General features: G+C 41.3%; 1 protein-coding gene across 1 annotated transcript; it reads left to right on the top strand.

Moving 5' to 3' along the window:
• The first annotated feature begins 788 nt into the window (after nucleotides 1-788).
• LOC136771624 (PX domain-containing protein 1) lies at nucleotides 789-23658 on the top strand. The gene is made up of 5 exons (XM_066724044.1): nucleotides 789-1624; nucleotides 13808-13899; nucleotides 15127-15244; nucleotides 16107-16218; nucleotides 19679-23658. Exons 1-5 carry the CDS (start codon nucleotides 1369-1371, stop codon nucleotides 19797-19799), a joined length of 699 nt encoding a protein of 232 aa, XP_066580141.1. The 5' UTR covers nucleotides 789-1368; the 3' UTR covers nucleotides 19800-23658.
• Nucleotides 23659-24792: the final 1134 nt, after the last annotated feature.

Below are 24792 nucleotides of genomic sequence, written 5' to 3'. Positions count from 1 at the left end.
ACCTTAAACATAATTTATGTCTGCTATCTGTAGCCATACCAGTGTGGCAAGCTGTGTAAGATGGCCTGTAAGTTTAGACAGTGGTGAAACACAATCAATGCCTATGTGATGGACCAACATCCTCAATCAGTTTGCTTTTTTTTTGTACACAACCTCTTATTTCGAAAAAGTGTGCCTCAGACAGGTCAAATTCAAGATTCTGGATACAGCAAACAGTGGGACAAGGACCCTCCTCCAAGCCGAGTTATACACCGAAAAAATAACAATACTTGTTTGTTCTTAAATTAATAAATACAATTCCTCAAAACTAGTCAAATAAAAATTCATGTAATTCTTAGTGAGTGAACTCCAAGTCATCTGGACCCACCCCCATATTCCTCAGGATGATGTCAGGACTGAGCAGGAAGACCAACAGCTCATTTCCCTGCCATTACGTACTCTGCGGAAAGTGGAGAAAAACTTTTTTTTTTTTTTTTTTGGAGAGGCAGAGGAAGCTGTCGTCATTTTTTATATTGCATTTTTATTTGATGCTCTATATACAATTACCTGCATAGACACGCACCGTTAGAAGGGACTGGATGTTAACAACGGCACCAGACACGATTGATAACTCAATTGATTAATCATTTTGTCTTCCCTTAGTTTCTGGATGACAGTCTCCCATTGGCTTTTGACAGATCATATGGGCCCGCTAGGCTGACCGGACAGACATTCCTTACATAGCAGCTAGATGCGCTGGGGGGGCAGAGAGGGAGGGAGGGGACCAGCCAGGGAACTACTGGATAAGAGGAAGCGCTGGGATATTTGCTTCAAAGCTGCTGGACACGTAGCAAGCTAGCGACTGGACCTGGCAGGATATATCCCACACCCCCAGCAAGATTTGTTCCCCGATCTTGGTTACTCCTCCCGGCGCTGTAAGTTTATATCCCTGGGGAAAGTGCGCATTAGGGCTGAAGCATCCCACTTCACAACGCGTGTGCCTGCGATGGGGGAAAAGGCTGCATTTTAAACACCTCAGCAGATAAGGCGATCTGTGGGTTTCAGTGCGGACTGCTGTAGTTTGCAAGTTCATCCGAAGAGGCTGCGTGGGGCGGGAGCCGGTCACCCCTTCATCCGCGCTATATCGCACAGATGTGGCCCGGCTGACAAGAGCCCAGTCCGCCGCCCCGCCGTCTGCAGCGCCACGTCTGAACTCGCGTCTGCGCGCACCGGACCTCCCCGCAGCAGCTGTCCTGCGCCGGGCAAAGCCTGTCCTCCCGCTGCGTCCCGGGGAAGGGGCTCACTTTGCCAGAGAGACTGAAAGTTTATCCCACCTGGATGTGCGGGACTGCGCCCGGCTCCCGCCTCAGCATGCGGGAGTGAAGCAGGATGGCCTCGGCGGTGTTTGAGGGCACGTCTCTGGTCAACATGTTCGTGAGGGACTGCTGGGTCAACGGCGTCCGGCGGCTGGTCATCGGCCGGCGGGGGGAGGAGGAGGACTTCTTCGAAATCCGGACCGAGTGGTCGGACAGGAACATCCTGTACCTGCACAGGAGCTGCTCGGACCTCGGGAGGCTGCTGAAGCGGCTGCTGGAGTGTTTCCCGGAGGACCGGGGCGACCTGTCCGGCTGCCCGCTGATCGACGGTAAGCGGCGCGCTGCTCTGCGCAAACTGCAGTCGCGTTCGTGGAGCGCAGATCTGCGCAGCTTTGCGCGGCTCCGCCAATGGGATCGCTGGGATTCCGCAGATCTGCGCAGAATTGCGTGAATCTGCGCGACAAGACCTCTCACTTCATCTGACACGTTGTTGTTTGTTTCCAAACGTAAGCAAAAGTCCAACAGGTTGCTGTTTCATTAACCCCAGCATAAGAGTTGGTGGTTGCCGGTGTCGTCATTGTTGCTGAGTGCAATACAGGCTGTTTTCTTTCAGTCGAAATCATCTTAATTATGCACATCTTGCAGATCAGCAAAGTTTTGCACAGGTCAAAGTTTGTATGTACTTTTAAAAATTGATTGTAGTTGTGCTTTATTTTCAGCCTGGGTTCAGAAGTTCATCCTGGTCATGCAATAGCCGCTTGGGCTCAATGAGTGTATTTTATTTGAAATGGCTTTCTCTTTCTGCATAAAGCCACAGCAAGGCTTGTAAATCATTTATATTGCTCTGACTGGTAATCGAAACCAGGTGGACGCAGGATAGCCTACTTTTGAGTTTATTTATCGGAGCTTTCCGTTTAGTTATCATTCACACACTTTATTAACCATGTATTGTAAATATGACGCTTTATATGTACATCTTGTCATCAAATATGAATTTGCGGTGCCCCCTGCTGTTCTCTTAATGCAACTTCATTCGTGTGTTGAATAATTCACATTTTATTCAACATTGAAAGCTTTCAAATCGTGGGTCTGGCTGAAACTAAACTCCAAATCTCAGTCCCAAAACTAAATTATTGGAATATATATATAGCAGTGATTGGTGGGAAACCACAGGGCCTAAGACCTATATAGGGGTGCCCTGGACCCGTGAGACAGAAATGGCAGTGCCAGGGATGAGCGAGTTGGGCTGTGTGTTTAAGAGTCTAGAGACAGACTATAGGGGTCTTACTTGTGAGACCTGAGGCAGGTTTAATTTTCCTTACCACTGTGGGCTTGGCAGACAGAGTCCTTAGGTTGTTTATATATATATATATATATATATATATATATATATATATATATACCCATATCTAATTCACCCTGTTACAGCAATTGATTATTTATATTCAATGTCCAGGCTCTTCCCAAAGAAAATATAATCAACAAATCTGTTTTCCATATTAACAGAAACATGTTTTCCAAGTAACAGAAACACTGTATAATAATGGGCACCGACTCTTAATGAATGAATATTTGAATCCCACAGGAATAACATCTGAATCCCTCACGCCCTTCCGCTGAGTTCTGATGTTGATGACATTAATCCTGAAACCAAACCTAGTCCGTCCCCCTCTCCCTGACCCCCACCTTGTCATACATGGGATTAACAGCAGGACTCAAATGAAGTGCGTAAAGGTATTCATGTGTTAGTCCTGTGGGATTCATACGTCAAATCATTAAGAATTGTTACCACAAACGCAACCTTTTGCGTCTGCTAACGAAATGTCATGTGGAAAAGAGCAGCACTGACATGGAGATAATACAGCTACATCAGAACAACTGGCATGCATTGGAGCCCCATAAATCTGCAACCTACCCCTGTGTAAGCTGGCCCTGTGTAAGCTTCATTTACGCAAAGGCCGGACACATTGATGCCGAAGCCTCTTGCTGTCTTGGGCTAAGTGCGGTAGGAAAATACAGATAATATCCTCTCAGTCTGCAAATTGTAACTCTAGGGCGCTAATAAAATTAGTAAAAGAAAATAAAAACCTGTAATAACATTTGTTACTAAAGACACGTTCAGTGGTGACAATCCTAAATCAAGGTTAGAGTGCTAAACTATTGCGTGACTCATCTTTTGAGTCTTTGACATTCCACTTCAAGTGTTTGATCGAGCAATATTATGTGCCATCATTTTGTTTAATACTTCATTGATGATATCACAATAACCAATATAGTAATAATAATAAAAAAACATAGATTTAGGCACAGACCAAATTAAAATTAATACTTTCACGTAACCATCAATTCCATCATTAGAATGCTAATATATGTTGCTGTATTTTTAGTTTTTCTTTTTAATGACAGGAAGTAGTGTGTTTTTAATTGGCAATTCACAGGTGTGTTACCGTGTTGATATGGCCTGCCCCTGGACCCTTACTTAAAAAAGCCTTTCACAGGATTTACTATCTGAGTTCTGGCTTTGAATTCCGTTATTGTCACTATGTGAGTTATTTCGCTGGTTATAACATATCCATCAGAATACATCAGTCCATAGCATCACATCGCAGAGATTGCCAGAAAAAAGGCTTGATCATTTTATTCAGGTCAAACCTGTGGTGCCAGTGAGAAGAAATACAAGAGGTAGATTAGCAAATGGCAATTTTAGATTTCTTATTGCTTGACAGGCTTTGCACTTGCATCAGTACTGATTGTTTTCCTGTTTCCATACAGTACCAAGGAAACCGACATTACAGATACAAAGCAAAGTTAAAGGCTTATGTCATCCACAGTGTGTCACACAGTAGCAGCCAGCAAAATAAAAAGACGTTTGCATCCTATATATAGCTTCTTCTGCCTCCCAAGTATCCGCCCTAGACAGCATGTGATTCTTGCTTACATACAATCTGTGAGATTGCTGTTACTGGTAAACGTCTTTAAACATGAAGTTGACAAAAAGAGAAAAGCACCAGCCCTGTATGTGTTGGCAGTATATGTGCATAGGACTTCATTGCACACAAAGTGTCACAAATGTTTGATAGTTCAGGTCTTTTCCCATTTTTCTGAGAATCCCAGCGACCAGAACCACGTAACGAAAGTCTTTGTGTGTCTTGTTAGCAGCTCGGTCACATACAGTGAGGGAAAAAAGTATTTGATCCCCTGCTGATTTTGTATGTTTGCCCACTGACAAAGAAATGATCAGTCTATAATTTTAATGGTAGGTGTATTTTAACAGTGAGAGACAGAATAACAACAAAAAAATCCAGAAAAACATATTTCAAATAAGTTGTAAATTGATTTGCATGTTAAAGAGGGAAATAAGTATTTGTTCCCCTATCAATCAGCAAGATTTCTGGATCCCAGGTGTCTTTTATACAGGTAATGAGCTGAGATTAGGAGCACTCTCTTAAAGGGAGTGCTCCTAATCTCAGCTCGTTACCTGTATAAAAGACACCTGTCCACAGAAGCAATCAATCAATCAGATTCCAAATCTTGGGTGAGAACCTCCTTCCCTCAGCCAGGGCATTGAAAATGGGTCATGGATGGTATTCCAGCATGACAATGACCCAAAACACACAGCCAAGGCAACAAAGGAGTGGCTCAAGAAGAAGCACATTAAGGTCCTGGAGTGGCCTAGCCAGTCTCCAGACCTTAATCCCATAGAAAATCTGTGGAGGGAGCTGAAGGTTCGAGTTGCCAAACGTCAGCCTCAAAACCTTAATGACTTGGAGAGGATCAGCAAAGAGGAGTGGGACAAAATCCCTCCTGAGATGTTGAGATTTTTCTGGATTTTTGTGTTGTTTTTCTGTCTCTCGCTGTTAAAATACACCTACCATTAAAATTATAGACTGATCATTTCTTTGTCAGTGGGCAAACATACAAAATCAGCAGGGGATCAAATACTTTTTTCCCTCACTGTAGTTGTTTTCTGTGTTGCTGACGTTGTCAAACTTATTGTCATTGTTCATGTGGTGTGGCTGCCAGTAACCTGATCCCAGCGTGTATTTTTGGGAGATTCATAGGTTTGTGTTTGGTCCAAGAAAAGGTCCAAAGCAGATGACAGGTGGCTATGAAGCTGTATTTATTTTAATGCTGCAGATTCTCCATGTATCTTCTTTCAGCCTCATGACTTGAATGAGTCCAAGACCAGTTCTAGAAGGCCTTTAACTACAGCTTACTTCTCTTCCCTTTTAAATAAGTCTAAAACAGAATGAGGCAGCTTGTTCAGGAACTGCTGTAGCACTTAATTAAGTCAGTCTGTCAAGATGTCGGTATATAAACCAGAGCTCAAGATTCCTCATTACACATTTTATGAGAAAATATTTAGGCCAATTTTATGTATTTATTCATTTTAAACTAAACTTTTTCGTATTCTTAAATGAACTTTTGCCTAATTAAGTAGTAATGATATGGATTGTAGAGCTTTTTCTTTAACATGTTGTCAATATAAGGCTAACACAAACTTTCTATGGAATCCGTCCATCAACTACGAACCATCGCAGACCCAGACAAATTACATTCTGACCATGGTCCATCCTCACACTGAGTGAATGCTGACTGTGTCTGGGATTGAATCAAAACCTTGGCGGTTTGGTCTGCTTGTCTGAGTAATACCTGTTGTCATAACTGGTACTGCAAAATGTATGCAGACCAAACGCAAAAGATACTGTATCCAACAGCTGTGGTGCTCTGTTTTGGTCCAGTGTGCTCAGAATTCAACTACATAAAAAATCCAGACACTGCTGTAGCCCTGAGCAGGCCAGGTGGCTTAGCACGAAGCAAGCAAATGCTGCTAAGCACTTGACTGAGGATTGCATCATTCTTATGCAAGTGCAAGATATGCTCTGTTGTAGTCCACCCTCTCAAAATAGGCTCCTGGTGACCTGTGCAAGACTTGGGTGGAACCCAAGAGAAAATGGACAGTTCCAATTTCTGTGGAGATGCCTCCTGTGTCAAGAACCTGCTGTCCGGGCAAATGCTACTTTGTCAGCTACCTCCAGAGTTGTTTTTGTTAACTGGTAAACAAATCAAATGTATAAACTAAAAAGACCTTTCATGTGGTAATGGACTTGCCTGCTCCGAAGTCCGAAAAAAGTATCCTTTCACACCATTACCAGGGCCTGAAATTGGCAAGAAGGAGGCTGTTCACATCACACAGGAAGCAAAAGTGGCATTGAATATGTATTTTTAATTTTTACAAGCCACTCAATTTGAACTGCATTTTATACAACAACAAACAGGTTGCTTCACGCATACATGAGTTAAGTGCAAACCAAAATGTAATTAAGTCCAAATGATTTCCACTGAGAATTCATGAGCTACTCCTCTGTGCTACAAAAGCAAAACTCTACAGCAGCAGCACTTTCTTCTGCTGTGTGCGCCAGCTGGCACTTTAATTACAATAGATTCATATTTAACATGTTCTGTGACTAATGTATATTTCATGTCTCACATTTCCAATCTGCTATGCAGGTCTGTTTAAACGAGTCTGTAGTGTTTGAAGCATAATCCATTTGCAATGCTAAATTAAGTATGGTTACAATGGAAACTTTAATTTAAACATACTTTTGCAAAGGCCAGTCCAATCACTTTTGGCCTAAATTCAACTAGTTCAAAACACAGGGTGGACATTCGGTGTTTGGGAAAGTCTTCATGTAATGGTCTCTGGATGACTTCACCCATTTTAGGAACACATTCTATTGCGTAGTGTTTAAACAAGCCCTGCAGCATTGATTGCTGAGTCTTGACAAACAATTATTCAACAATTATCCGTTATTCAGGTAACCGAGAAATCTGAAGACTTTCTAACAGGTATTGGGAATGGGGATAAAAATTGTCAAGCAGCGGTGTTAAATTTATGTGATTTAAGCCAATTTATGCAAAATATAGATATTTGAGCACAAATACAATATGCTTTCCTCTGTGGATGCTGTGGGTTTACTCTCCTTGCATCCTTCTCAGTTTGACGGCAGCCTAGCACTTCAGCTCAATCTTGGCAATGTTTTGTGATGTGCAATAAGCCTCAGCTACACCCTAGATGTTAATGCAAAAAAGTATTTTACTCTAATAAAATGGAAGTCAATCACATGAAATAATCAAACTGTGGATAAAAAGGAACTTGAAACTAAACAATTTAAAATTCAAATACTCCCAGAAAGCTTCTTAATTCATAAGAAAACAAAAATAGGAAAACGCATTCAGACTGGCAGAGGAAGCTGAAGCATACAAGCATTTCTTGCAGATTTTTGTGAAGCAAATCTCACAATATTTGAAAGAACGATGAATGGAGCTCTCAAAATAGAACAAATGTTTGTTTTTGTTGCAGCTGAGATTTAAGGGAAGAGTTGGGGGCAAGTCTAACAGTAACATGCAGTGTGTGCAAGAGAGCCTGTTCAAAAAATAGGCACAGTAGGGGACAGGTCAGCAGTGGCCCACCGTGTTCATGCAGACTGTTTTGTAGGCCTCTCTATAATAAATCCTCACACACTGAATACCTTGCAGACATTGTCATTTTAAGTGCATTTCTGTATTGAAGTGTGGCTCTTTCTGTTACTGCAGAAAGTACGCAGTAAATGTGTGTGGATGGGCGAATGTGGGCAGCCTCCAGCCCCTGTGAAGGCAGATGTTCCTTTGTTTGTTTCTGAAAATAAATAGCGCTCTGCAAACAAACCTCCTACTCGGCTGCCTTCATTGCAGCCCATGTGCCAGTTTAAGATTCACATGCAGGTGCTTGACATGGGATTCCCAAGGCTTTGTTCGTGCAGGTCTTTCGGGGACGAAACAAACATTATTAAAATACCCTTTTCAATAGTCAATTTCAGTGCTGTATCCTTTGGTTTTAATTGTGTCAGCATAACTCTAAATGCCAGCAGTATCTGACCCAGTAATTTACCTGAATTTGCCTTACCTAAAAGTATATCAAATATTTTGGTGAACCTTTGTGGCCAAGTTTGCTCTCCTGCACAAAGACCTGGTTCTTCTGTGGCTTCTATCCTGAGTGGGGAAGATATGGTTTATGTCTGGGTTAATAAAGCGTATCCAAGACATGTGTGTTTTTGTGTCAGTGTGTTTAGATCGGCTTCTCAGCATGTTCTCCAGAGCGTATGACGCTAGAGGCTATGCAGGCAAACATAAAGCCTTTTAGAAATCTGCTCCACGATTCACACGAGTGATTTTATTCCACGCTAAAAGGTCTTGTGGCTACTTTCTCAAGAAACATTAACTATGATCACTAATGCATCCACTATGACAGGTGATTTAAATCTGTGTCCATGTGCATGTGTTCTTTTCTGTTCTGAAGTGGTTTTGGCTTATTTAAAAATAGAAAATACATCTGTCTGAACCGGTTGTTTGTTACATTACAGCACTGACGTTGAATTTCACAAGCAATTTTTATTTCTGATACAAAGCACCCTCCTTGTTTAGAGCAGAAATGAAGCTTCAAAAGATGTCCTACCAAAAATAACAGCTGCAGTGGATAATATTCATGTTCTTCAGTTGAAACAGTGTCATCCTCTGAACTAGTTTCTGAAATATTGTTCATTAAACTATATTTATTAATCAATGGGTTTTTTTCAGAGCTGGCTGAATCGAGCCGAGAGAAAGTTGCAAAGATTCTAGTCTGTTGAACAGTTGGGAGAGGGGGTGTGTAAACCTCGGACTGCCACACCATTGATTTTATGATTTTATAATTTTTGCAAACTCACTGTCTTCACTCAACACTTTATAATATGTTTCTGAATAGGATGGTTTCATGGTGCTTTGTAAGAAAAAATCTTAAAGACAAGTGACGCAACATTTTCTGGTTTAAAGTTACCATAAGAATTTTATAACTGAAACAACCAGACTGTTATGTAATTTATAGGGTTTGAAAAGAGAGTGGAGGGGACACACAATAGGTGAGTAGATGGCATTCACACAAATGCATGCAGGTCATTAGCCTTCCTGTGGTACCATATTTGCCAGGTGTCTTCAGTGGGGAACAGCTGGCCTCCAGGTGCTTGCCTGCATAGCTGTTTAGAAGCCAAAACAGTGTTGTCATCTTCTTTTCATCTTCTGAGCATCCCTCAACATCTCATCAATTCAGCTACGCTGCTAGTGTAAGAAGTAAGATGTTCTTGTAAGAAGTTAACTCCAAGCTACTGATATCAGCTTCTTAACCCATATTAGGCTAATTTGCACCACTTTCTCCTCTTAGCTCAAAAACATCAGTGAAAGCTGGATACCTAAATGTGATGTTCAGTGTGGGTTTATGGCCTCTGCATCACATTGCACAGTTAATTTCTGCAAGGACTGCAAACTTTAAGTGAGTAACTAGCCTTGATATAGATTCAGTACAGCTTCAGGAAAATGCCAGGCACAAGAAGGAACCGACTCAAACACCTCTGTCTCTGATACACCACCCAGGCAGACTGAAATGTATACCTTAGTGTGGAAGCATTGTCCAGGTCCCATTGTGTGGGGTTTTGCCTGTGTCAGTGTGTCAGGGCTGTGGAGTTCTGACATGTTCGTTTTTTCTCTTGAAAAGTGTAGACAGCAGATTTATAGAAAATATATTTTCTCACCTCCTTAGGCATACTGTATGAAAGTTCAATATGTAGGCTATGCATAGCTCTTAGCAGTGTGTATTTGGACTAAAAATGCTGACTATTGTTTTTTTGCACCATGTACATTTCACAGTTCTTTTTTAGTTTGTAATGCAGCATTCACCTTGGACAAAGGTGTGAGATAATGCAGTAAACTATTGTTATTACAGTGCATAATATACACTCACCTAAAGGATTATTAGGAACACCATACTAATACTGTGTTTGACCCCCTTTCGCCTTCAGAACTGCCTTAATTCTACGTGGCATTGATTCAACAAGGTGCTGAAAGCATTCTTTAGAAATGTTGGCCCATATTGATAGGATAGCATCTTGCAGTTAATGGAGATTTGTGGGATGCACATCCAGGGCACGAAGCTCCCGTTCCACCACATCCCAAAGAGGCTCTATTGGGTTGAGATCTGGTGACTGTGGGGGCCAGTTTAGTACAGTGAACTCATTGTCATGTTCAAGAAACCAATTTGAAATGATTCGACCTTTGTGACATGGTGCATTATCCTGCTGGAAGTAGCCATCAGAGGATGGGTACATGGTGGTCATAAAGGGATGGACATGGTCAGAAACAATGCTCAGGTAGGCCATGGCATTTAAACGATGCCCAATTGGCCCTAAGGGGCCTAAAGTGTGCCAAGAAAACATCCCCCACACCATTACACCACCACCACCAGCCTGCACAGTGGTAACAAGGCATGATGGATCCATGTTCTCATTCTGTTTACGCCAAATTCTGACTCTACCATCTGAATGTCTCAACAGAAATCGAGACTCATCAGACCAGGCAACATTTTTCCAGTCTTCAACTGTCCAATTTTGGTGAGCTTGTGCAAATTGTAGCCTCTTTTTCCTATTTGTAGTGGAGATGAGTGGTACCCGGTGGGGTCTTCTGCTGTTGTAGCCCATCCGCCTCAAGGTTGTACGTGTTGTGGCTTCACAAATGCTTTGCTGCATACCTCGGTTGTAACGAGTGGTTATTTCAGTCAAAGTTGCTCTTCTATCAGCTTGAATCAGTCGGCCCATTCTCCTCTGACCTCCAGCATCAACAAGGCATTTTCGCCCACAGGACTGCCGCATACTGGATGTTTTTCCCTTTTCACACCATTCTTTGTAAACCCTAGAAATGGTTGTGCGTGAAAATCCCAGTAACTGAGCAGATTGTGAAATACTCAGAGCGGCCCGTCTGGCACCAACAACCATGCCACGCTCAAAATTGCTTAAATCACCTTTCTTTCCCATTCAGACATTCAGTTTGGAGTTCAGGAGATTGTCTTGACCAGGACCACACCCCTAAATGCATTGAAGCAACTGCCATGTGATTGGTTGGTTAGATAATTGCATTAATGAGAAATTGAACAGGTGTTCCTAATAATCCTTTAGGTGAATGTACAATACTGTATGTGAATGTTCGCCTCTGAAGTTTGTGCTGCCTGTTTTGTTCTCTGTCTCATGTTAAACATGACGTAATCCAGACACCACAGACTAGCCACAGTGAATATTTTAGTGCTGTTATCTAATGTTTGGCTGCCCCTAGAGATTTGCCACGTGGGTAAATTGTTTATCCATTAACTTCAGTGACTTTTTTTTTCTTATCCCACTTAGCTCACTGATTTCTGGTGTGTGTTTCCTGTTACTGTGGAGATATGTGTTTTGAAATGAGAATTCCTCTCCCCCATCCATTTGCTCCATTAGAAACAGAACCCGCACATGGCCTGCTTATTAGATATCTGACGTGGTTTACTGATGACATGTAACCATTCACGGTGCTCGCTTAAGGGAAACTGCCCTCCTACCTGTCACTAGATTCTTTCCTGATGCTCCCAGATCTTTCTGATATCTTCAACACTACTGACTGATCCCCATATGGAAAAGGCATAGCATATTTGTACAATATATATTATGTTTCCATATATTTGCAATAGATTTAGAATTCAACAAATCTATACATGTATATTATAAATGTGAGTTTTCCATACAAGTCCATTCTCGTGTCCTCCCTGATAAAAAACATGTATTTAAAGAGCTTGGTTTTCTGAACCACATAGATAAAAGGGAAAATGACCTCCTCTCCTGCACAACTCAACAGATCAACATTTGGTCCTCACAATTTTACCACTGCCTTTACAATTACAAGATGAATCTGTCGTCACACACCCTTTTCCCAGAAAGCTCATATGCAGGAATGGCCAGTTATATTGCAGACCAAAAGAAAACCTTGCCCTACCCGCAAATCACAAATTACAAACTTGTATCCACTTGCGGATTAATTTATTGTGAGAAGCAAATTTCTCCTACTTCTGCTTATAAATATAAAACGTGACTGGGTATAAGTTTGTAATTAGTGATTTGCGGGTTGGTCAGTGGTTTGATTTGGTGACTGCTGATGTTCTCACCGTGATTAGGCTGCCCTACAAAGCATTTACCCCATTCATATTTTGCCAGCCCTATGCAGGGTTAAAGAATTTAACTATTCTCTAGAAGCACTCTGCTTTGATATCTAATACTCCAGAAAAAGGGAGAGGGGACAGAAATAAGCCCTAAAAATGTAAAAGCGAAAATGGAAAATTACCCACGGGGATTGAATCATCTCAAATGGAAAAACTTGGTAGCAATGCTTGGTAGCCCTGTGTAAGATACTATTAATGAAATATATATTTAACATACATTCTTCAAAGAAAGAAAAACAAAAGGATGTTTAATTAATGCAGTGTAATCTGTTGGGATATTATCCTATAACATTACAAACTGTGGAACTGTTGCATGGGACAGAGCCCAGTGGGATCTGACAATGCTCCCATAATGCAGCTGTATTTTAGCACTCACATCCCCAACCTTGCCATGTTTAGTATCTTTGGGTTTGTCAGTCTGGCATGTCCATTCGAATGGTTGACTCAGATGCCTGTGCTCAGCCTATTATCAAAATATGAGAAAGGTCAACAGATTTGTGAGTGAAAAGGTTATGTCATTAAGCAGCCAACCGTCTCCTTCCTGCAATTATATATTTTTACATATACATGTATATTAATTCCAATGTATTGTTATCATATTTCATTTTTTTGGTCTACAGTGACCTTTTTCTTATCATTCTGTAGACAAAGGCTTTTTAAAGGTCTCATCTTGCCCAGAAAGTATACTGCATATTCACAGTTTTAGTTGAAAGTATGCACACCCTTCATTTGAAACCATGTTACTTGGTGATTCAGTTACAAATAGTGCTTATTTTGTAATTTTAATATAATTTTATATTGCTACTACTTTTTTTACCAGTGGTATGAGTTTTTTTCTGAGCACTGATTCTACTGAGTGTAAACATGCCACTAGTTGACTGAACTGAGTTAACAAAGGGTGTGATCAATTTTTCACACCACTGATTTTCTGTGGTGTGGCCTTCATATGTTTACACACCCCGAGGCAAATTCAGAAAATGTTTACCATCATGCTCAATTAACATCTCTTTGCTAACGGAGGGAAGAACCGAGGAAGGTTAATGTAAATCTTTCAAAGGCTGTGGTGGTCTCATGACTTATTAAAAGGTATTTCTGGCTGGTGACAGTGTTAGGCCCTACATAGTTTTGAAAAGTCAACCTGACAAAGCATACAGCTCTAAATCTGCAACCAGCCGTACCATTTTAAAAGCATTCATGACACCACCTCTACCATCGTGACTTTTTACCAGCATGCAAACTCAGCCGGGGGTCAACGAAAGGAAATTAAATATTTCTCTTTTTCTACTTTTGTGCCATTGGGTGTTTGCTTTTCTTCTTTTTTAAAAAGGGTTGTTAACGTAACCTGACTTGAAAGGGTCATGGATCTGCCCCCTGTGGTTTAACTGTATATATTCATTGTGGTTCTTGTATTTGTTTTCCTCTGCAGGACTGGTGAAGATCAAGGAGGCCAGTGACATAGAGGCCAGGCTGAATGAAGTGGAGAGGCTTTTGAAAAATGTCATAAATATGCCCTGGAAGGTGAGACACTTCAGTAGAGCAGATAATGCATTTCCCCCCATGTTCCACCGGCAATCAGCATTAAAGACACTTCAGATTTGACAGACATTAATGCTTGGGCTGAGGGCAGTCAGAGGAACAGAATGTACCGATCTGAGAGGTAGTAGTTTTTATTCAGAGCTGGCACTGTCTGCTGGAAGTCATGCTTTCATCTGAATGTTATCCCAATTTGTCCCGATGCTGCATTTCGCACTTCTAGTGCTACTGTGCCCAGGACCCTGGAGCTGTAAGGCCACATTACTGACCAAGTGCCTTATTGCAAATTTGATGGCTTTTGTTAATTAGAATTATGCCCGTTACAAAGGCAAAATCTGTCCCTCGAGGACCAGTCTGTAATTTGCAGTTAGCGGGTGGGTCAAAACGTTTGATGTAATCTCAGCCTATGTTTAAGAAGAGCCCTTAATGTGATCCTTGAGGGCAAGGGAAACTTATTTAGGGAGGGAGAAGGCAGGGTTGCCATAATACTCTTTGGAGGAAGAGGAGGAGGAAGGCCATGGGACGAAATTAAAAGAGAAAGTGTACCAAAGCCTGTGCAAAACAATAATACCCCCTCTGCTTTCCCCTCCTCTGTGCTTAAAATACTTTTCTCAAAAGCTATTTTTAGCAGAATATTTCTAGGGTATGATAAATAACTACATAACGAGAAGTAACCACAAAAAAAGGGATATGAATCAAGTGAGTAAGAGACACAAGAAACAGATGACTAGTCCTTTTAAAGCCCATAACATTAGCAAGAGATGGGTACTGTACAGCTATACTGAGGCTTGTAGGTTTGGAGATTCAAGGGTTAAAGCAAAATAATAATTATACGAAGAGAGCTATTGTCACACTGTAAGTACAGCTGGACTTGAATTCAACCACAGTAGTAAAAAGAGGATATACTGTACCCTCATGTCTAGTGGTACTTGGGTAATCCTGAAAGTAGCGCTTTAACATGCATAATCGCGAAAGTGGTGTCAGCAAATTTTGATTGAAGGGTTTTATTGGATAGTTTGTTTCCTTTTCTGTAAATGCTGCAGCTGGGGCACTGATGTTTTGGTTTCTGTGACTTTCAATTTTGAAAATGACATTGGTCAAGAATACTTCGTCAAGCCATGCTGTTAAAGCTGCAGGATGAGTCTGGGCTTTGGAAAACGCTGTTGGAAAAGCTCGAAGCGAGAGATTAATGTGTGTCTTGTATTTTTCCAGTATTCTAGATCGGAAGTTGTCCTCACCTTCTTTGAGAGGTCTCAGTTAGACCTGGTCTTAAAAAATGACAACGTTCACAAAATTCAGCCTTGTTTCCAGAGTCCAGTAAAAATATCAGGTGAAGTATTAAAGTATTTTACATCAGCATGTGTTCTTCACTCCAGTATGATAGACTGTGTGTGAACCTTTTTATTTGATAGATTACAGATTTAAAAAATACATCTTCCACTTCCTGCTATAGTATACCATCTCATCCTGTCTATACAATCTGATAAGATCTGCATCAAAGCTAAAATTATACTTTAATATGAATAAAGGCTTTTATTTTACTTAACAGTTAACACAGACTGTGCTATGAACTCTGTTAATGCATACTTTGTCTGAAATGTTTGCAAAGCATTATATTACATGAAAAGATTTGTGCTTACTTACAAAATTTATTGAATAGGTTCCACATGTATTAGTTTGTTCTTGATCATCTTCACAACATAGGTGGGATCATGGGTCAACATTAGTATTGCATTACTACTTAATTCGAGATTAGTTTTACATCAGATGAGTTAAATTAAAATTTGTAAATTCCACAAAGCTCAGTAAATGAGCAACTTCTTGGGTTGGGGTAGGACATATTCCAGTCCCGGCGGGCTGAAGGGGTCTCTGGTTTTCATTTCATCCTCAGGTCTTGATTACATGATTGTAGCCATTATCAGCATAAGATGTCCAGTCATCTGTTGATTCCAGGTCTAAATCAGTTGCTAATTGAATGGTAACTATACAATCTTTGGAAATCCAGAGCAATGGACTTGGAAGCCTTTGCGATAAGGGTTTGAATGAAGCTGCACACTGGTGTATGTTCATGCTTTGGTGTGTACTGCAAAAAACATCATTCCCAGATCTAATGAAACATACTTAATATGAGGGGGAAAAAAAGTCACTTTTTGTTTTAGATGAAACTGAATGTCATTTTCTTGTATTCACAGAGATTATGAGATCCAATGGATTTTGTTTAGCCAACACAGAGACTATAGTCTTTGACCAAAGTGTACCCAATGGCCAGGAACGGCCCCCCTCTATAGATTCCACTGAGCCACTGTAAGTATATAATTTATATATAATATATAATTTATATTGCTACTAGTTTGTCATGCTTTAAATTTAATTAATGCGTAAGGCTGAAATGTTACATAGGCAAGAGCTTATGATGTCCAGATGGGTTTGCCATACTGCTCTGGATGTGTTTTGAACACCGCCTGCTTCCCCAATAATTATATTTGAAAACACAGGATGAAAACGCAAGGACTCATTTAAGAGAATATTTTTTCTTACGTTTCCTTTTGTGACCATGTGCATGTGTGGTTTTATACATGGTTTTTGTTGTGACAATTGTATTGCTCCACTAGAAACCCGTTGTATGCTCTTATTAAGAGAGACCTGCATGACAACGGCAGAGCTTGAATAGCAGTGCAGTCCCTAAAGAAATGCGGCAAGCCCATCTGGACAAAAATGTTAACGACTTGTCTGTGTTACACCTCCACTGTAAATTGGCATTTGGGGTGGCTGGAATTCGTATTTAATCACAGCCACTGAGCATTTTGCATAAAAACAGGGTAAGTTCCTTTTACTCCTGGTTAACTGGTATGTTGGTATGCCAAGTGTTTGACAAGAAACAAAAAGAAGTGAACAAAGTTTGGGAATCAAGCCCTTCTGAGAGAAAGGCAGAGAAAGACAAGAGTTCTGCTCTCAGGAACTTACATTTTCCGCACAAGAGCTTTAGGCAAACACAGAAAGAGAAAAGGGAACAGGAAAAGGAACTTTAAAGTAGAAAAAATGAAAACAACTATAATGGTAACAGGAAAAGACAGTTTTGTCTTGATAGTTCAATTTAGGATCCTGAATTGCCAACAGAGATAGGATGAAATCAGTGAGGCTGATTAAGTGATGGACATGGAGAATATTTCCTTATGAACGAACCACACAACAAATTAATTGTATAGTGATAAATATTCTATGTATCAGGAGCATATCACTCAAAAAATTGTCAAATAGGCACATTTAATTCCATGATTTGAACCACTGGCAGCAGTCCTCAGTCCCTTTGAGATTAGTTTACACCCGTCTCTGACTCAGACCAGCTCTCTGTGGAGTATATTTCCAAATACCCGATCAAGTTTTGAAACCGCTGAGTGCACACCTGCAGTTTCTTCTGCTTTAAGTTTCACATCTTGGGGGGGTAAGAATCAATCTGGATGATGCCGTTGTGCTGCTGCAAACTTCCAGAGGTGGCGGTGTAAATCAGGAAACATCTGCAGCAGCAGTTTCCTCAGATGTGCTACTGCTCCTCTGGAAGCCTCTTAAAATGGTCCGCAGGCTGTGTGCCAGCTTGATACCCAGGCCGAGTGGCCATGCAGCAGTGTTAGGGCCCATGCTGTGGTGCCGGTGTTGCGTGCTGGATTACCTGACCATGCTCAGTTACCTAAAGCTGTAATCAACCAATCAGGAAAGACTGTGGTCACATCTGATTGGCTGTAACATGCTGCATGGCAGGTATTTGAGCATGGTAGGTAACCAGGCACACAACACCGGTTTCACCTTTTTTCAGCAGGCATTGTGGGGCAGGAGGTGGGGGAGGTGACTCAGTCTGGAAAGATGATGCAGGAACACATTGTAGAGCGAAAAAAATAAGCATTATTATTCTGGGCCTGTTTGGGTCCAGACCCCCTTGTTCAGATAATCATACTAAAAAAAAATGTACAGCACTCAAAAGTGTGAATAGTAAATATAATAGCTTTCAAAAAGAATATGCCTAATTACCATGAATACAATATGAATGCCAGTGTCTGTCTGAGTCCTGAGAGAGAGCTGTTACCATATATGCTTAACTATGCAGTGTGATGGAGACCCGGGGAGCTCAGAGCTCCACAAAGGAGCTGTCGTTTGGTCAGATTCCTGGAATGCAAGCTGTTTCAGGCTTGCTCACTCACAGGAAGTGGCTCAAAGCAAGACTTCCTTCCCTGGGTTGGTGAAAAGCTGTGGGAAGAAGGCTGGTTATTCACATTGTGGAACATAGCAAGCCTCTGAAGAGTAGTAACACTACCACTAACCATCCTCCTGCTGTTTACGTGGTTCCTGCAAGCTGGTAGTACAGTTACAGACCTTAAAAACAGAGCAACTGCCTAGATAACTTCTTTACCATGCAGAGCCCATCTATGTTTAACATGCAGTAGAAATGTGAGATAATTTCATGAATCGGAATCGGACCCTTTTCTGTACGTTCAAAATATGTGGGATGCATTTTATATATATTTTAGTCTGCATTCCAAAAGTTTATTTTATTTGTTGAGGAAATACTGTAGAAATTAACTTTGCCATATGTTGTTAACCTATAAAATATGAGATGGAGCACAGACTAAAATATATTTCAGACACATCCCATATATGTTAAATATATAGAAAAAGGGCCCTACTGTAGCATATGGAAAAGTGTCACATATTTCTACTGTGTATTATACACCGATCAGCCATAACATTATGACCACTGAGAGGTGAAGTGAATAAAACTGATAATCTTGTTATCATGGTACCTGTCAGTGGGTGGGATATATTTGGCAGCAAGTGAACATTTTGTCCTCAAATTTGATGGATTAGAAGCAGGAAAAATGGGCAAGCGTAAGGATGTGAGCGACTTTGACAAGGGCCAAATTGTGATGGCTAGACGACTGGGTCACAGCATCTCCAAAACTGCAGCTCTTGTGGGGTGTTCCCGGTCTGCAGTGGTCAGTACCTATCAAACGTGGTCCAAGGAAGGAAAAGCGGTGAACCGGAGACAGGGTCATGGGCGGCCAAGGCTCATTGATGCACGTGGGGAGTGAAGGCTGGCCCGTGTGGTCTGATCCAACAGACGAGCTACTGTAGCTCAAATTGCTGAAAAAGTTCATGCTGGTTCTGATAGAAAGGTGTCAGAACACACAGTGCATCGCAGTTTGTTGCGTATGGGGCTGCATAGCCGCAGACCAGTCAGTGTGCCCATGCTGACCCCTGTCCACTGCCGAAAGTGCCTACAATGGGCACGTGAGCATCAGAACTGGACCACAGAGCAATGGAAGAAGGTGGCCTGGTCTGATGAATCAAGAGTTCAAGGTGTTGACTTGGCCTCCAAATTCACCAGATCTCAATCCAATCGAGCATCTGTTGGATGTGCTGGACAAACAAGTCCGATCCATGGAGGCCCCACCTCGCAACTTACAGGACTTAAAGGATCTGCTGCTAAAGTCTTGGTGCCAGATACCACAGCACACCTTCAGAGGTCTAGTGGAGTCCATGTCTCGACGGGTCAGGGCTGTTTTGGTGGCAAAAGGGGGACCTACACAATATTAGGCAGGTGGTCATAATGTTATATCTGATCGGTGTATGTTTGTTCAGTATGGGTGTCTTCTAACACTGAATTTTTACATTAGCTGCTGGCTATATATCCTCAACCAATGAGGTGTTGGACACAGACTATTCTTGGTTTGATTTCTTCGTATAGATCTGCATTTCTTTTTTTCTGTTACAGGTTCGAGAATGGGAGCGAGTTCACCCCCGAGCCTGAGAACAGTGACGATGACCCAGAAGCCTACGTCACCAACCTGTCCTACTATCACCTGGTTCCCTTCGAGACGGATATCTTGGAGTGATGGCGCAGGTGAGAGTGGGTGCTGTGGCTTCAGATGGAGGTCTTGAAGGCTTTTGCCTCGAACACTTGACTCAGTATCAAAGGAACGGTTGCCTTTACGCTCTCAACACTGTGCCTCCAGCTCACATGAATTTGAAGCTCCTGTCCCTTTGCTGCTGTCCCCAGGCCTGGTCTTCACTTGGCCCAGGTTCCATTCTGCATTAGCTTTCAGGTCAGATGACCGGTTATTGTGGGAACAATCAGCCTGAGAAGCCTTTTCCAAGACTGAGCTTTGAACTTTGCCTCCCCATGCTGCGAACCTCAGCCTGGATTGAACTCGGCTGTCGTTTGGCGAGATCACTGAGTCCTGTGCCGGGAGGTGATGTGCTCCCCGCAACGTTCGACCAGGCTTGCTCCCTCTTAGCAATGCGAAAGCTCTCTCTGGGCCATTCTTCGGTGACTTTGGTCTCCAGAAGAGCATCGTTGGTTTCCCCTGCCCTCCCTGGATTCCTCTGCGACTGGAAATCCGGACGTTTTTTTATCTTTTATCCCTTAAGGAAGCCAGTCTGTCGACAGCCACACACAATGGAGCGCCTCTTGGCTCCACACGGCCCCTTCTGAATTCCCTCTTGGCATAGAAAAGGCAGGAAGAGGTCATCTGAGCCTGGATTTCACAGGAGCTGTGGGAATATGGTCACTTACAGGATTTCAGTTTCAGGGCCTCTCAATCTACCCCTCGCCATTGGTGGTCCAGGGTTCCCCCCGCGAGCTTTTGTGGATATACTGAAGTAGCATTCAGAATCTTCATTATCCTGCTTCATGTTTAATTTGTAAGATATTGTGGTGGGGGGGTTCTAGTTTGTAACTAAGTTGCAAAAACACGAACATGAGGTTTCTGAGTCCTAGGTTGCAGAAGACCATGTGACACTGCCGCAAGGAACTTATTCAAAACTGTTTGAAGTCCCATCTAACAACAAAACAGAGGGTCTTATGCTCAAAGTGATGGAAGCAAATTTTGAAGTGCATTGTGTTAGGATTTCCAAGCATGTTCTGAGGCTATTTTAACAGCCGTTTGCAAACTGCCAGCAGCGCTTGAAAAACTCCAAATTTAATTTATCTAAAATCACAAACTGATTCAATATTTTCCTGATTCGGAAGAGCAAGTGTGAAGAGGTGTGGGGGGTTAATTCTGTAAGAGCTGGTTTCTTACTAATTGCTCTGCTGCTGTTTAACATCTTTGAACTGGCACCCGGTTAAGTTTGATAGAAAATGTGTGTTCAAGACCTCAAAGTTTTTTAGTTTTTCTTTCTTTTGTGTTTTGTTTTTTCCACATCACTTACAAATGTTAAGAATCTTTCTCTCCGTTTACTCTACAGCAAACAAAAAAGTATTAATAAATTATCACATTTATAGTTTAAATAAAAACTAAGGATATATATTAAAATATATCTCTATATAAAGACCTTAAAATATATAAAACTGGAAGAAGTAATAAATACACAAATGCAAACCTGTAGCTATAAAAGTAAAAGATCATACTCCAATTATATTGCAGTGCAAAACTATTAAAATAAGTATGAAGAATATTTTATTATCGCACAGTTGTATACAGAATATGACGAATTCTACAGGCGCTCTGAAGGATATTTATTTTGTCTTTTCTCTCAGTCAGTGTTGATAACTTTTGACTAAGCTGGAACTTGAAGCCCGGTGTTGGTTGTTTCTGGAATTTGAAGCAGTGCTGCTAGACGATTTTTTTTGTGTTTTGTTCTTTCCTCTCCGTTCACACATCCGGAAGGCCTGGGCCTCGAGTTTTAAAGGCCTCTGCGTTCCCAGCTGTACTGTGTCTGCCTCATTGTATGCTTGATGGCTCTGGGAACCATGTGCTATGGACCTTGGCACCCACGCATTCTCCAGTAACTGCCTGTGTGACTGTTTAGTAAATCAGTCATGCCCATTTAAATGTGTGAGAAAAGGCCCACACCACAAAAGCAAACTGAAGAAAAAGAAAGAAAAACATCCAGTGTTAAAATGGAGAACTCTTAACAAGACTGACAACTAACAGCAACTTTCTCCAACTTGTATCGTGGGGCAATTAGGGAAGCAATTACAAGATTTCTATTGGTTGAGAAGTAGATTAAAGTGACTGCTGTTATATACACATGGTAATTTGACAGTTTTCCCATATTTCTCCATGTTTCATTGTCCTAGTTACACCAAGTGCTTTCCATTACCATGGTGTTCCAAGGCATGGTTCACTTTACCTCCACATGCTTCACTGTGATTTCCCTCTGCTTTCCATCTGACAGTGTGAACTGCATGACTAAGGGCTACACTCAGCAATATGGCTGCCAAAGGATCTCTCCCAAGGGTGGTAATTTAACATCAGATATAATATGAAGAAAGAATATCGTTTTAATACACAGCTGTACAGAGTGAAATGGGGCAAACGCCAGGATGGCAACTCACTCTCTGTGTCTTCAATTACCTGCACAGGCCGAGAGGTTCTCATTAATTAGTTTATTTGGGTAAATAGTGTCCCTGTGGTTGAGTTCAGTTGCTCCAAAAAAAAGAGGACTACTGTAATATAACATGTATGAGGACCTGTGTTTAAAAGCACACCTGAAACACAGGTGTCAGTTACAGTACATAGAGCCCTATCACTGTATCAAAGAGCTGAATATCTAGAGAATGGGTAAAAATAGATTAAGAAATAAACACATCACACTTTATTTTGTAATCCCATGGTTTCCCAATCTGTTATTTACATATTTGATTTGTGATAAATCATACGTTTCTAATATTATTGTTTTTTTGTTGTTATTTAATAATTCAATCTGCAACAGAGTAATACGTCTATGAATCTTTTTTGTGTGAGTGTAATTAGGAGTTCAATACAAGTGTATGCATTTTAGTTACATTTTTGTAAATGCTTTGGTTGACTAGCAAATAACAGTAGTAGGCAGATGCACGTCAGCGTTTGTATTGCCTGGACGTTGGCAGTGAAAGATAGACCCATATAAATATTTATATTTATCAAGCAATGCTGCTCAATGGAGATGTTGGAGAGGCTGAGGTGTTTTACTGAGTTTGCTGAGGAAACCTAGTATCTACGGCCTAGGTGGTGGTGTCCCAAGTGTTCAAATCCCACCTCCGATGTACACAAGCTAACGTAAACATATTGGATGTCCTGGGTGGGCAGTGTTCTCTCCTCCATCTCTGGACCACTGGGCCGATTGGATTCAGCTGGGTTTCGGGGCTGCCTGGCTCTTTCTGCGGGTGGCGTGAGCCTGGGCTGATTTTTGAACTTTCCAAACTGACAAGCCTGAACGCACGTGAGTCAGTCAGCCTGAGGATGCATTGTGCCACAGAACTCCGCTGTGGTGCTGCTCTGTGGTGCACCACACTTTCTGTGGGCTGTTTGCATATGCCTGTACAGTGAAAACTAATGTGGAACTACTTCCCCATTGTCCTGAATCCGATCTGCAGGTCTGGAGCTCCTGCAACGGTATTGTATTGAGTGAGACACAACACACAAAGACCATTTATACCAAGATGTTAAATTAATATAATGTGAAAGATTCTATTTTTTTAGATTATTTGTTATTGGGTTTATATTGAATATTCTTTCCCTCCACAGTGTAAACTTAGCTCCTTGTTTTTTTTTTGTTCTCTCATCCAATTTGTCAGTTCAGTATTGATGACCTTCAAAGTCATATTTCCCAGGATATTGTTTGATAAGCACACCTTTTTTATCATTTATTACAGGCATTTAAATTGTATCAATACAATATTTATACAGCACCTAATAAACTGCTTTATGCTTTTGTCAGTGATTAGAGTGGAACATGTTTAAGAAAATAAATTTCTAATAATAACGACACTTCTTTCCGTTGTGTGTTTGTTTCCAGTTTAAAGTTTGAAAGAATAGAATGCTATTCTGGCCTTCCCTTGCATTCACACAAAGCAAGATACTAAGTTTGGAGAATTTGTGAAAAGTATACAGGCTACATTAGAACACATTGTAGAGTTTTTGTGCAAAACAAAGTATGCCAATTTATCAGAAGGTAAAACAAGGTAAAATAACTGGGATTAATGCTGCATTAGCCACACAGAGATTCTTCCATAGTTTTAAGTTATACACCGATCAGCCATAACATTATGACCACCTGCCTAATATTGTGTAGGTCCCCCTTTTGCCGCCAAAACAGCCCTGACCCATCGAGGCATGGACTCCACTAGACCTCTGAAGGTCTGAATCTCTGACCCACTCATCTAGCCATCACAATTTGGCCCTCGCTCAGATCCTTACGCTTGCCCATTTTTCCTGCTTCTAACACATCAACTTTGAGGACAAAATGTTCACTTGCTGCCTAATATATCCCACCCACTGACAGGTTCCATGATAACTAGATTATCAGTTTTATTCACTTCACCTGTCAGTGGTCATAATGGTATGGCTGATCGGTGTATCTGTGGCCTTTTTTCCCATTGAATATATTCAATAAATCAGACAAACTGCAAGATCCTTAGCCTACTAAGAGTCCATCTTAAATCACTGAGATTCATCATCTTGGAGTTTGTATTTAATCAATTACTGAAGTAGAATATTCTAGATGGCACTGAATGCTTTAATGTTTCATGGTTGTTATTGGATTAAGCTGACTAATGCCTACTTTAATGTCCATAATCTTGAGAGGTGGGAGGGGGAATACACGTTTAAACAGATATCTCCATATAAAGGAATTAATTAATTCAGTTGTGACTTCAGGCCTCGTTTTCATTTTAATTGGCTGTTGGGTTTATGCAAAACATAGCCTGCGCAATACACATTACATGGTGCTGTGAAAAGTTAGATCTTGGACGAGTGGCCTCAAGAGCAGTCATTCCTGTCTGAGAACACTGCCATCTTGTGGCACTACTGAGGAGGCCATTTGATGAAGATTATTGTTCTTCGTAAGGAAGACCACTAGCAGCCTAGTTTACGTACATGGTGAATGGTAAATGCAAGAATT

Source organism: Amia ocellicauda, chromosome 2, assembly GCF_036373705.1.
Source record: "Amia ocellicauda isolate fAmiCal2 chromosome 2, fAmiCal2.hap1, whole genome shotgun sequence".
NCBI classification, from domain to species: domain Eukaryota; kingdom Metazoa; phylum Chordata; class Actinopteri; order Amiiformes; family Amiidae; genus Amia; species Amia ocellicauda.
Note: the sequence above shows the minus strand (reverse complement) of the source record. Positions and strands in the feature narration are given on the sequence as shown.

What these genes read in the sequence shown, in the direction of transcription:
- LOC136771624 (XM_066724044.1), top strand. Translation starts at nt 1,369, where the DNA reads ATGGCCTCGGCGGTGTTTGAGGGCACGTCTCTGGTCAACATGTTCGTG. An exon ending in TCATAAATATGCCCTGGAAG is followed by an intron (nt 13,900 to 15,126) that starts GTGAGACACTTC and finishes GTATTTTTCCAG; the next exon opens with TATTCTAGATCGGAAGTTGT. An exon ending in GAGTCCAGTAAAAATATCAG is followed by an intron (nt 15,245 to 16,106) that starts GTGAAGTATTAA and finishes TTGTATTCACAG; the next exon opens with AGATTATGAGATCCAATGGA.